This window comes from Typopeltis vanoorti, chromosome 25 (genome assembly GCF_054136105.1).
Source record: "Typopeltis vanoorti isolate ZY-2024b chromosome 25, IOZ_Tvanoo_1.0, whole genome shotgun sequence".
NCBI lineage: Eukaryota > Metazoa > Arthropoda > Arachnida > Uropygi > Thelyphonidae > Typopeltis > Typopeltis vanoorti.
In genome coordinates, this window is record NC_143573.1 from 80,714,528 (window position 1) to 80,729,399 (window position 14,872).

Consider the following 14,872-nt stretch of genomic DNA (forward strand, 5'->3'; position numbering starts at 1 on the left):
AATTGAGTATTCCACAATGATTGTGAAGGCTTGATTTTGTGTTTGACTTGAGGGCAGTTAATAAGATCACCAACATTAATTTTCCTTTAAATAGCATAGACAAATTGCTCATCATCATCAAATTCCTGCCATGTACCCTCAACGGGTATACAGGATATGATAGTACTACATGAAAAATTTACATCATTACTACCCTCCTATCTACAATTTTCCTCCAAATCAGTCTGTTACTGTCAAGACTCCAACATTACCAGATCTTATATTTCTGTCATCCAAGGCACTTTGTACCATATCATTCCACCTATATCTTGTTCTTCCTCTGGGTCGTTTTCCTGCCAACTTGGCAGAGAACACTTGTTTTGCTAATCTTTCCTCGCCCATTCTGTTTAAGTGACCATACCACCTGAGATTAGCTCTGCTAACGCATTCCTGGATGCTGACAATGTCAAGTTCTTTCCTAATATTCTTGTTTTTAATATGATATTGCCATTGATGCCATCTGTTCACGCCTCTAATCTTTCTCAGGACTCTCATATATCTGCGGTCTCTAGTCTTTGGTCAAGTTGCTAGACAAATTTAGACAAATTGCTAGCTATTTTAAATGGTGCTAAGTTGTTCTTAATTCTGGTTGCCACCATATACCATTGAAAAAAGAACACAGACATTTTGCATTTACTACAAGCTTCTGGAGAAAATGCTAAATACCCAGACTTCTGTTGTATACAGTTCTTATTCTGACCACTTTTTATGCACATTTATTAATGCTTCTATCATCCACTCTTCTTATGCCATGCCTTCCTGCTTTTCACCATTTCCACGACAATCTTGGACTTCCATTTTCTCATTTCCAGCACTGGCTCTTCCACTCTGTTCTTTTAATCACCACTTATTTCATCACACTTCTCATCCTTTTTATTCCTGTCCCTTCCATCAATGGTCATTTCAGTCGAGTCACCCTAAATCTGTTCACATGCAGTCATTCTTACAGATTTCCATTTATCCCTCCTATTCACAAGTTGTCATCCATTCTCCTTTCACACATACCATTTATGTTTCTTGTTGTTATCACAACTCATTACTGCCATTACCTGAACAGTACACCAACTACCATTCTTAAACATTCATCTTTTGCTCTCTAGAATAATTTCTTAATATCATTCCTGGTTTTTTCCCTATCCAACCAACTTGTTCACTCTTGTAATCAGCATTCACTTTCTTACTTGTTTACTTCTCATTTTGTAGCCTCAATCATTTGACACATGCTGCCTCCTGGAAAACAAACCACATTGCCACTTCTGAATTATTAACTCACTATTTCATTTACCCAATGGTTTTTTCACCCTACTTATGTCTGCAAGAATATATGCTGCAAAGTTCCTTGCAATATGCAGCTTGCTCTCAAATTCCAAGTCTTGCATCATTCCATCGGCATGATTCATAATTCATTCTACATACATTTCATTTTTATTTGCATTTGTTCTCTTATTTTCCAATATTTGAACTATTTTTCTTCTGTCAGCTCTACTTCCTTCCCAGCAGTTGCACTTTTTTTGTTGCCTCTTGCTCACCCTTCTGCCTGCTCCCTCTCACAGTTATATGCTCTTCATTTAGTATAATTTATGTCTCACTCCTGCTTGTTATTAATACTAGGAAAATATTAAGTTGAACTCGCAGTCAGATTATTGCACCTCCTGAGAAATATTTCCACACTAAACAAACACACATAATAACCACAATAATAAGTTTTAATAAGTAAATATTTCATCATAAGAATCTTAGGATGTCGTCAGTACAGTTAATTCAAACTATACTAGGAATAACATACAGGGCGCATGATTACAATGGAATCCCAATATGCGTGCAGTAGCGTGTTATAGAATTAAATTAAAATATATCTGGAGGGGGGTAAAAATTACATTAAAATAAGATAACACATATATAAAAAAATTATTTTACACAATTTTGTATGACGATTTCCCATACTTTAGGAATAGCAAGACTGTCATTACGGTTTAGATTTGGTCTAAGTAGGACTTCAGCACTTTCTTTATATAAACGTTCATGTTTATATAAAGATCTATGTAAAAGTTTGGTCATTTCCCAATGGATCCTAAGGTTTTGGTTTTCAACTCCGTGTTGAGCGAGGCCAGATTTCTGCGGTTAGATAAGACGGATATGGTCTTGATGTTCCGAAATGCATTTATGAACAGATCTACCTGTCTGTCCATAGTAAGACAATTTACAGGGGCATGGAACCTCGTACACACCAGAGGTGAGAGTTTATCTTTAGGAGAAGGTAACAAGTTATAAATTTGGTTGATGGGTTTGTAGATAGTAGCAAGTTTGTATTTCTTCATAATTTTTGAAAGATGTTCGGAGATGCCTTTGACATAAGGTATGGGAATCCTATGGACTTGGTCTTGTCTAGTGAAGATGGTTCCATCTCCACTTCTTTTCTTTGGATGTGTAAATCCAGAAAGGGGATACCCTGTGGAGATTATTTTTCTAGCGTAAATTTGAAGTGAGTTTGGAGAAGGTTTATTTTATCTAGAAACAGGTGTAATTCTTGTTCGGAATGACCCCAGACAGCAAAGACGTCATCGACATATCACAGCCAAATTCTTGGTTTGGGTTTAAACTCGAAATTTTTTTTATTCAAGGTATTCTAGAAACAAGTTTGGTGATAAGGGAGACCCCCATTGCTGTTCCTTACTCTTGTTTGTAAATTTTTCTTTCCAAGAAGTAACCGGAGACATAATAACAAATTTGAATAATTCAACAATATCAGACGGAAATTTTTGAGTTAACAAGTCCACTGTTTCCTTATCGGGAATATTAGTGAAGAGGGAGACAATGTCGAAGCTAATTAGCATGTCAGTTTCCAACAGCTGAATGTCTTTTATTTTATTTTTTTATTTTTTATTTTATTCCCTCCAGTTATATTTTAATTTAATTCTATAACACACTACTGCATGCATATTGGGATTCCATTGTAATAATACACCCTAACTGTATGTTATTTCTAGTATTGTTTGAATTAACTGTACTGACAATGTCCTAAGATACCGAGAACGAAATATTTACTTAGTAAAACTTATTACTGTGGTTATTACGTGAGTTTGATTAGTCATGAATTCTCCACAGGTTTCATGTATAATAAAATACTTCCACACTTCTCTTATTTGTCCTCTCAATATGTACATCTCCACAGTTCCCCAAGTACTCCAAACGATGTCCTTTTCTCACTACCATCTTGTTTTAAATATATATATATATATATATATATATATTAGGATAACCAAGTTATTTTATAAACTTGGTTATTTTAACTCCTAATCCCAAGTATGCAAACAATTAAGTTTGCGCCCGAAACAAAGTTCAAGTCTAAAGATGGTACAACACCAGGGCAACTCATTGTAAAGGTGGGTAAATCTCTGATCACTATTCTTGGTATCTTCCCATAATGTAAAGCACATCTCACTAGAAGATGTATACTGCAATGCATTATGGGTGGGGTCACTACTCAGACCGGTTTCAACCTTTTTTGAGGTCTCCTCAGTGAGTAGCTAGACCCTAAATACCAAGGTTCCTTATAGTCCTTATAAGGACTGGCTTAAAGGGGCGAAGCAAGAATGCTTTTCATATTCCCCGTTATCTGTAGACAACAGTGTAGGGATAAGGTGTTATTGAGCTATTAAAGCTCTGATCATGGCAGGAGGGTAACAGCAATAGCCGAGCCTCAGTTAGAACTTCATTGGCTACAGCATTGCCATCCATTACCCTCCATTGAATGAATCAATCACCGCATCTCACGGTCGATTGTTCCCGCTACTTCCCATCCATACCAAGGTTATAGTAAGGTTATAGTAATACGGAGCCTTATCAACTTTACCTATAGAAGTTGCAACAAGGTGTTTTTATTTTTAATAAAAATCTCTGGAGGAGATATAGATGTAATAAATTTTTTAACTGGGAGATATTGTATATTAGAATAACAAAGTTATTTTATAAACTTGGCTATTTTAACTCCTAATCTCAAGTATGCAAACAATTAAGTTTGCATACTTGGAACCACCCATAATGCATTGCAGTATACATCTCCTAGTGAGATGTGCTTTACATTATGGGAAAATACTAAGAATAGTGATCAGAGCTTTACCCACCTTTACAATGAGTTGCCCTAGTGTTGTACCATCTTGAGACTTGAACTTTGTTTCAGGTGCAAACTTAATTGTTTGCATACTTGGGATTAGGAGTTAAAATAACCAAGTTTATAAAATAACATCACTACAGTACTTCTTACCTTTTAGACTTTTGTGATCATCACTTGAATCTGCTTTCTCCAGATCATTTTCATTTCTCTGTTTTAAATGTATGTTGTAGGAGAGTGTTTAGTTTCTCTAATGCTTAGCTACTTGCTTTCATTTATACGCGTAAATTATATAATTTTCAAAGAATGTGTGTGCATGCACATGTTCTTTACATGGCTGTAGATTTACTACTTGGTTAAGATAATTATTATAAATAATATATGCTAAAACGGATGAACCATTTGCTTTGATCTTTAAGATAATAATACTCTTATGGATTCGAATTCGTCTGCCATAATATTCGCATTTTATTTTCCATGTAACTAACAGTAAAGAACTTATGAATCTTTCATTCTTTTTAGGTGATGGTGGGGAGTTTGTTGGGTGGCAAGGTAGGAAATTTTTTACTGTTGTCTTGTGTATACGTTTCCTCTGCGTTTATTTCATACATTAATACAGGTAACTCTTGTATAATGCGGTACTTATACCGCGCGGTTTCGATATAACGCAGTCTACAAATTGTACTAACCCTTGTTCTACGTAGTTTCGATATAATGCAGTCTACATATTGTAGCAATCCTTTATTTTTTCGTATATTTTTCACCGTGCGACTTAAAAATCAAATTTTATCTTTGTTAAATTTGGTCTTCCCGTATCGCGCATGCAGTTAAAAGCAGCGAATTTATATTTGGGGAAATGCCCTTTAGCACGCATGTATGTATGTAACAATTGGGTTACCATAGTAAGTGTTTATTGTTGAAAATTGTCTTTGTTTTCTGCCAGGAAAGCGCATTAAAAATCATAAGTGTGTTAATCTCAAGCTGAGCACTTTATTTTTTGGTGAGTTACTTACAACATGTAATGCGTTTTTTTATGTAAAAACTTAATTTTTATTGTAATGACCACTTAGAGGGATTTTGTGATATGGTTGAAAACGAAATTAGTAAATTAATTGATGGGGAAATAGATTTAAATGAGGATGAACTGGTACAATTAATAGATGACATCGACCCAAATGGCGTGTAAAGTTCTGTCAGAGATTCTGATCATGATGAATCTGTTAAAGAATTCAGTTTAAAGAAATAAGCAGAAGGATTGGACTTGGCAAGAAAGTTAGGAAGTTATTTTACAGATAATGATCCCTCATGAAACGCTCCGGAAAATTCACGGGACAATTGGATATTTATTTAGTTCCATATTATGAACTTAATAAAAAAAATTGCATCATAATGGTAAGCAAGGCCCCATTACTGACTTCTTGATAACTAAACCAGTTGAAGTATGCAATGAGAATTATAGAAATGATGTCCAAGAGATTTCAAGTGATGACGAGGTCTGGCCACTTGTAAATAAAGAACATCTACGAAATGTTATTTTTGAAGACAGTGATGACGATTAAAATATGCACTTTATTTTTTTTTGCCTAACATTTATGCGTTATGTGCAATGAAGTTTACATACAATTTATACTATGTATTTGTTTCATAGTTTATATGTTTATGTATAAATATATAAACATAGTATATATGCTTTCTTAAATTACATGAATTACCTGAATTAAATAAAAATATATTTTTGTTAGGTATGTCATTGTTGTTTATATAATTTAAAAAAAAAAAAAAGCTATTTGTGAACATATCCCTACTTTTTCTGTGTGATCTGAATCTCACATAATGCGATTTATATAACGTGGAATTTCTATGGAACCTAACATGTTATACGAGGGTTACCTGTATAAGCTAAATTTCTGTAACTTTAATGCATGGTCTGTTTGAGTGGGCATGATATTCCAAAGGTGTGCAGTAATTTTAAAGACCAAAATTTTAAAATTCTCCTATTTTGAAAAGCATGCATAGTCAGGAATGCATGCTGTGTTTTCAAGATGAAGTTCAAAGACACTCAAAAGAACATATCTTCCAGTGAGTGTAGATTTCCTGTAAACAGAAAAATTAAAAGCCACAACTTCCAGCTTTACAAGACTGGCATTGTGTATTGTTTGTTTTATGTGGAGCTGTCTGACAACATTTCTGGCAAAAGTTGTTTTATCTGGCAAGAAAACAAAATGATTTTTACAAAACAACACAAAAGCACTTCACATCAGATATTTCAAATTTCAGAGACTCGTCACAAAATGCTGAGAAGCCCTTCACAATGAAACTAATTTGAACCAGTATGGGAGTTTACAGGGCTGTCGGAATTGTTGACCTTGAATGGCTGCTAGAAATCTGCTGAATCATTTCAATTTAATTATATATATATATATATATATATATATATATATATACTATATGTACTATATACATATATATATATACTATATACTATATATATATATATATGTACTAATCATATATATATATATATATATATATATATATATATATGATTAGTACTATTAACTCAGGGTTGGGATATGTTCATTTTTCTAAGTTAACTGACTTAAAACCCGAGAATTATAACACAATGACATTTATTTGAAAAAACGCAACATGTTTCGTCAGGAACGACTTCATCAGGCGATAAGAACATAGAAAGATATTAAAAGACACAAAATTAACATTGACACACTCCAAAGCCATACAATTATAAAGCCATAATATTCGACTGTAAATTACAGTTATTATGAGCTTGAACTACAGTCCGAGTTAAAGTTCTATTGTTGTACACCTGTGCGTGATTCCACACACGCACAGGTGTACAACAATAGAACTTTAACTCGGACTGTAGTTCAAGCTCATAATAACTGTAATTTACAGTCGAATATTATGGCTTTGGAGTGTGTCAATGTTAATTTCGTGTCTTTTAATATCTTTCTGTGTTCTTATCGCCTGATGAAGTCGTTCTCGACGAAACATGTTGCGTTTTTTCAAATAAATGTCATTGTGTTATAATTCTCGGGTTTTAAGTCAGTTACTTTAGAAAAATGAATATATATATATACATATACTAGGGGGTCCTGGCACCAATCCGCTGAGTTTCCGGGCCAGTAAGCTGGTAAGACAAAAAAAGTGACATAAAAACGTTTAAAATTTCGGCTTATCTTTTTATATATATATATATATATATATATATATATATTTTTTTTTTTTTTTTGCCCATTTGGGGTGCCTCTATAGATCTCTCACTAATGAGCTGTATTGAACCCATTACCTAGATTCCTAACAGGGTCATATTGCTTGCCTCAAAGAGGTGAAAGGAACGCATTTTCTTATTTAACTCCATGTGTCTCTCCGTTTATTGTTTGTTTATTCTGAAGAGGTGATAAAATACTCATCATGAAATGAGTGTTTTTAAGTGATAAATTTACCTTTTCTTTACATAATTTGTAATCCTTTTGTATGTTATATGGGCTAATTACATTAGTATTAATTAAATCATTTTTAGAAATATTCAAATGAAAAAACAGTTCCGTTCTTCCTCTTTTGTATTCTTCAGAACTGCATTAATTATGCATGCTCAGGAGTGCTCAGTACATAAAGTTTAACATTTTCTGCAGTTTGTGAAATTGCACAGAATTTTAAACTACTGTTGCTTGCTCTCTGTCTGAGCAATGTCAGTTTTTATGTTAAATAAGTAATTTGCATTTCTTTATGTAGTAGAAAAAAAGGTATGTCTTTATTTCTAGAAATATACTTATCATATTGATGAACACACAACATTCAAGTGCAGATCATTCTTGTTTTTGACAAAATATGTTCATTACAAAAGATCAGGGAAAAAAGAGAAAAATATTTCATTTGCCGTTTTTTCTTTCTCATAATCAGCATATAGAAATTTTTACCTTCAAATTGTGCAAATTACTGATTGTAATTAAGGTTTATATCAAGATATACACACACACTGCTTGGAAAGAAGTCAACAGTCACTCCCATGGGCAAGGTGATTCATGCTATGTAATGAGTCATGTTTTTTGTGGTATAATATAATGCTCCGAAGTCAGTGCAATTGCATCAGAGTGAAATAGCTTCAAGAAGTGAACTGACGGAGTTTGAAAGAGATGCTGTGATGAAATGCCTTGCTGGAGCCCTCTCTGTTTAGCAAATTGTTGGCAAATTGGGAAATTGCAGGTTAACAATCATTTACACCATACTGAGATGGAAGTGCAACTGCTAATTGTAGTGGATGGCCCACTACACTTGCTGAATGTGACCGTAGGGTGCTACAAAGGATAGTATGTAAAAACAACCATTCATCAGCTGACACTTTCAATGCAGAGTTCCAGGCATCGACTGTAACATAAATTTTCACAAAAACATTCAGAACCAAGGCTCTCAGACATGTTTCTAGGGTAGGGCCGCAACATGAAAGTCCCACATTACCCAAACCAACATGCAGCATCGACTTCAGTGGTGCATAGAGTATGTACAGTGGGACGTTGAAGCTTGGAAAGCTGTGTTATGGAGCAACAAATCATGTTACAACCTCTCCCATGCAGATGGATTGGCATGAGTGTGACAGATGCCTGGTGAACGTTTCTTACCAGAGTGCATACCCCAACTATGAAATTCGGAAGTGGCAGTGTGATGGTATGATCCTGTTTTTCCGGGTTTGGCCTCAGCCCTCTGTGAGGCCATGAGCATTGAACTCAGAGAGGTATCTGAACATTCTGGACAAAGCATTGCTTCCTACTTTTCAGCATTTCGTTGGAACTGACTATTGTCTCTTTGAGCAAGACAATGCACCGCATCATAAGGCTGCTGTTGTAAGCGCATGGTTTGTGGACATGACTGTCACCACACTTGATTGGCCTCCACAGAGTTCTGATCTCAGTGCTATTGAATGTCATGTAATAAACTGGAGTGTCAGGTGAAGGCAAGGGATATCAGCCTCACAACAGTCCAGGACCTCGTTACATGCCTACAGGAAGAATGGTCCAAAATTCTCATTGATTGCTATCACACTCTTGTGGAAAGTATGCCCCATAAGATTGCTGCAGTCATTACAGTGAGAGGAGGTTCTACATCTTGTTAAGGTGGGCAGCATGGCTGTTTGTTCCACACACTCTGGTGTCTGTTGACTTCTTTCTAAGCATTGTATATACCTGTTGGCATTTCCTGTTATTCTTTACTAAAATATTTCATTCGTTTGCATATGTTTTTTTTACATTATACAAAAACCCTGTTCTAAAGATAGAACACACTTCATCATTATTTATTTCCTGATATGTATCCTCAAGGTGTGTTACCTTATGAATAATAATGTAATGAAGTTTACTTTATTATTAATTTCATATCTACAATTTTCCTCGAAATCAGTCTCTTACTTGTGAGAACTCCAATAATGTCATATCTAACATTTCGTTTCTCTAAGGCACTTCTGACTGAATCGATCCACCTAGACTTGGGTTTTCTTCTGAGTCTCTTTCCTGACATCTTGGCATTAAAAACCTGTTTTGCTAACCTATCCACACCTATTTCAAGTGTGTAACATCTGATGACTTTAATTCTGATACACCAAATTTTCTTTTATTTAAATTTTTTTTAAATATATGAGTTATGTATTAAGCAATTTTAAAAACGTAGGGGAAGAAATTGGGGTAATTAAAATATATTTCTTTCCCTTTTCTCTGTTTACTGTAGTGTAATAGTTTCTTTTAATACTGTGCTGAAAAATTTAATTTATCACTAAAATTAAATTCACTTATCTTTGTCTTCACAAAGAATGAAGAATTGTGTTAATAAACAATTTTATGAAATGTAATTTTTATTAAAACAGTTTAGCAGTACTTTATAACATATAGGTTAATAAATTTCAGCAGTGTTTCATAATGGTGAAGAAGACAATATGTACAGTTGAAAATTTCAATTTCAAAAGAATTACACTGCATTATGGCCCTGTATAATAATATTGTCTTTCTTGCCTGCAAATTTATTCTACATGTTGTTTCTTTCTATCTGTACAAGGCGAGTGCTCTTGAGGTATGCCAGTAATTTGAAGCTGGTGCACAAACATTAAAACAAATGCTCAGCAAGCAACAGTTGTTTCTTTTCATTGTTTGGGGACCAGTATGAGAATGAGTTCTTTTTTTAGAGAGAGAAGGAAAAAAGCTTGAAGAAAAATTTAAATCAGAGACCTATACTTTTATCAGAAAGTAAATTCTTTCAAATTATGTACAAATTATAATAGAAATCTAGAATAAGGCCTCTAATGTTGGCCTTTTTTTTGTTTGTTTATAACTTCTTGAAGCAGGATTGTTTACACTGAAATCTAGTGAGGTAGGATAAGATTCTCTATTTAAAAATAATGACTTTGAATTAGCAAATTGATTGTTATTGGAAATTGACTGAATTGATGATGGACTTAGAAAACGTTTTTTATTTCCTGAAATTAAAATTTTTTTCTTTTGTATTACATTTCTCTTATCTTATTTTATTGATACCAAGATAAATGAATGTAATCTATGAGATTTTAAAAGTACTTGGGGAAAGAAGAATTATTTTGAAGTAGATAAATATATTGGAAAGGAATTAGAAATACAGGTAACCCTCATATAACGCGGTACTTATACAACGCGGTTTCGATATAACGCGGTACTTATACAACGCGGTTTCGATATAACGCGGTCTACAAATTGTAGTAACCCTTTATCTTTTTATATATTTTTCACTTTTCGAATTAAAAATCAAATTTTATCTTCGTTAAACTTGCGTCAACCCATATCGTGCATGTGGTTATAAGTAGCGAATTTTTATTAGGGGAAATACTTTAGCATGCATATATGCCAAATGTTTACCGTATAAAGTGTTTATTGTTGAAAATTGTCTTCGTTTTCTGCCAGGAAAGCACATTAAAAATCATAAGTGTGTTAATCTCAAGCTGAGCACTTTATTATCTGGTGAGTTACATACATTATGTAACACTTTATTATGTTAAAGTTTTATTTTTATAGTAATGGCCACTTTGAGGGCTTTTGCGATATGATTTGAAAATGAAATTAGTGAATTAATTGATGGGGAAATAGATTTAAATTAGGAGGAACTGGTACAATTAATAGATGATGTTGAACCAAATGGTGGGGAAAGTTCTGCCGAAGATTCTGATTGTGATCAATCCGTGAAATAATTCAATTTAAAGAAATTACAGGATTCGACTTGGCAAGAAAGTTATATTACGGATAATGATTCCTCAATGGAGCGCTCCGGAAAATTAACAAGACAACTGGATATTAATTTAGCTCCATATTATGATTTAATAAAAAAATTGCACCATAGTGGTAAGCAAGGTCTTATTACTGACTTCTTGTTAACTAAACCAGCTGAAGTATGCAATGAGAATTATACAAATGATGTGCAAGAGATTTCAAGTGATGATGACGTCCAGTCACTCGTAAATAAAGAACACCTACGAAATGTTCGTTTTGAAGACAGTGATGATGATTAAAATATGCACTTTATTTTAATTTGCCTAAAACATTTATGCGTTATGTGGAATGAAGTTTACGTAAATTTTATAAGTTTATGCTATGTATTTCTTTCATAGTTTATATGTTTTCATGAATTACCTTAAGTAAATTAAAATATATTTAATTAAGTATGTCATTACTGTTTATATAATTAAAAAGAAAAACAAAATTCTGAACAAAACCCTACTTTTTCTATGTGATCTAAATCTCTCATAACGCGATTTATATAATGCGGCATTTCTATGGAACCTAACATCTGCCTTATACAAGGGTTACCTATACTCAAATAATACTTGTAGTACAAGCCCTAACCTTATATATATATAAATGTGTGTGTGTGTGTGTGTGTGTGCTGGAAACAAACATGTGCACATACACACAAATTTTCATTATTCATTGATTTAAAACAAAGGAATGTAGAGAACCATTCAGGCTTCTGAATCATTGTCCATTCCTTTCTTTCACATGTTAAATCCAGTAAATAATTTACAGCAATACTGAATCAATAAGGATTGACTGGCAGTTTAAGAGACAAGGCTCCTGCTGTTTTTAATCAGAAACAAGGTTGAACAGTAATAAGTCAGGTAGTGAAAGAAGCTCATATGCAAATAAGAGATAGAAATTATCACTGTAAGGAGCATCAGTGTAAAACATGTGGACTAGGAGAAATTATAGAGATGACACAACTAAAATATGCGTTAATGTAACATTACACAGATCAAGTCCTGAGTTCATGTCAATTATCACAAATAGAGCAGATGATAATGTAGGTGTCATATTAATTAAAATTATTCACTTATTATTTCCATAATTTCTGAATTGTTAGATTGACAATTTCAGTGAAATTACATAATGCAGACACTGTGAGTAAACAAGACTGAATCATATTGAAAAAGTAAATCTTAAAATGAGTATCTAGTTAATGATATCTGAGGTTTGAAGGATTATAATTACTAGAATAATGAAGTTCACTCCATACGTCTGTAAGGTGCACATCATTTTCCTCCTGCATAATCTGTCATAGCAAGGTGCAGACTCAGTTTTTACTTTCTCACTTTTCTGATCATTTGTGCCTGTCAAAACAGCTAACTCTTTCATTACTCCTTTCTGCAAACTAAGAGTTTCATTTAACATGCTTGATCTTCACACCTGAGAATCATGCTTTTGTCACATTCTCATTGAGTATACCTCTTGTCATAGAATCTCCATACAATACCCTCACTTTACCTCTAGTTTCTCACTTTTCATACTTTTCTTTCATACTTTTCTCTTTTATTTTATCCCTCTTGCTATAGCACCCACCAGTTTTTTGCAAGTTGTTCTTTTTGTCCTATGAAGGGTTCCAAGTAAGTGCGCTATTTCTCTCCTCATTCCCACCTCGGCATTCACGTTAATGTCAACCACTTCTTTTACACTCAGATATTTTGTCCATTATTGCTCATTCCTTCCAATTTCACTATCATTTCTTGCATCATTAATATTAGACACTTAATTTCCAGCACTTGACACATATCACCTTTCTTGCATTTACGAAACATTTCTGAACATACCCTGAGTTCTCCTTCCCATTCTCTCTCTCTCTCTCACTTGCATATTGATTGGCCATTCGTTATTGCCACGCTAATCTCATGACATCCCTCATATTAAACTCAGTGTAATTTCAGTTAAACGTGTGCTATCAAGAATTCATGATCCATTCCACAGTCTGCACCCAGCTATTGTTTCTTTTGCTTGGATAGCACTTCTCCACCTTCTGCTGGCAACAATATAATCTATCTGATATCTGTATTCAGGATTAGGTAATTGACACTAAGCATCTGTAATAAGGAAAGGAAAACTGTTCTTAAAACAAAATTCCAACATCCTTTCTCCTGCTTCGTACCTCAGTCCTAAACCAAATCTTCCAGTGATACCTCATATGTCTTTTTCTTCCACTTTTACATTCCATTCACCTAATATCAACAGAACATCTCCCTTGTACTACTTGTTGCAGTCTACTGTAAAATTCTTCAACCTCCTCTTCACTTGCATCTGTAGTGGGTGCATACACCTGTATGAGTGTATCATTTACTGAATATGCATTTATTCTAATTAGAATTATTCTGTCAGACTCTGGGTTGCAACCTATAATGTATTTTCTGTATATTATCTTAACTATAAATTGCTACTCCACTTCTTCAAAGATTTTCATGTTCATAGTAATAAATCATGAAATCATCAGTATCAAAGTGATCAATTCCTGTCCATCTCAGTTCACTAATTCCTAAAATCTTGTTTGAGTTCTTTTCATTTATTTCTTTACCAGTTCTAATTTTCCTTGCTATATGCTTCTTACATCCATGTTCCTTTTTTTTTTCATCATAAATCAGTAAAGCAGAGGCATTGTTTTTCTGAGATTAACTATTAGAAGTTGAACTTCCAGAAGGCTCTCTCACTTCATCATTCTTGTTACTTTTATAGGAAGCTCCTCTCTGCTCTTCCCCATTGATGCCTTCTGACCTGGGTGTCTGATCGTTCCTGACCATATTGTAATAACTTAAGCCTCTGTTCATAATATTTTCTTGGTAAAATATATACAGAAGTGGTTTTTCCATTGCCTTCTTCTGTGTGTTTACCCTGCGAGTTAAGGCAAATACTCAGAAGAGAAGGCAGACTTCCACTGCAAGAGATGAAAAAAAATCAAAAAGTAAAATAGGAAAGAGTCACCCCTAGCACTGGAATACTCTAATAGCATTGGGGAAGAAGAAAAGAAAGAAGAGTAGAGACTAGTCTACAGAATATAAGAGATGTATATTACATGAAGTAAGTCATGGTTCAGCATCAGATGCCTGAGGTAATTTTCATCTCTTAATCAATTTGGTGCATTTATGCATATGTTCACTTTTTCCACTTCTGTTTTCCTGTCTCAATTGTACTTTACTACTGCACACACACAAACACTAAAAATTTGGAGCGTATGAATACAGATCATAGCACATCACCGTTCAGTAGTAACATGCATGCTTGTTGTTCAGAAGCAGATTCGTTCACTGCATAGGCTGTCTGTATTATAGAAAACTGATAAACTGCATGTTACATGCCATGAGTACATTACTCGAATGCTAGCTAACATTCGAGTAATGTACTCATGGTATGTAACATTTGTATAACTTGAAGTTTT

General features: G+C 33.8%; 1 protein-coding gene across 8 annotated transcripts in view; it reads left to right on the top strand.

Annotated features, from left to right (window-relative positions):
• LOC150092876 (single-stranded DNA-binding protein 3-like) overlaps nt 1-14,872 on the top strand; it is an 846,537-nt gene that overhangs the window by 377,990 nt on the left and 453,675 nt on the right. For 7 of the 8 annotated variants that reach the window (XR_016550498.1, XM_090414347.1, XM_090414349.1 and 4 more), the window contains one exon: nt 4,673-4,702. The exons of the other annotated variant lie outside the window; for it this stretch is intronic. Coding sequence is in view for 6 of the 7 variants with exons in the window: in XM_090414347.1 (XP_090270473.1) it covers nt 4,673-4,702 (30 nt within the window). In the remaining variant the exon portion in view is untranslated. The remainder of the gene's footprint in view (nt 1-4,672; nt 4,703-14,872) is intronic. 8 annotated transcript variants of the gene reach the window in all.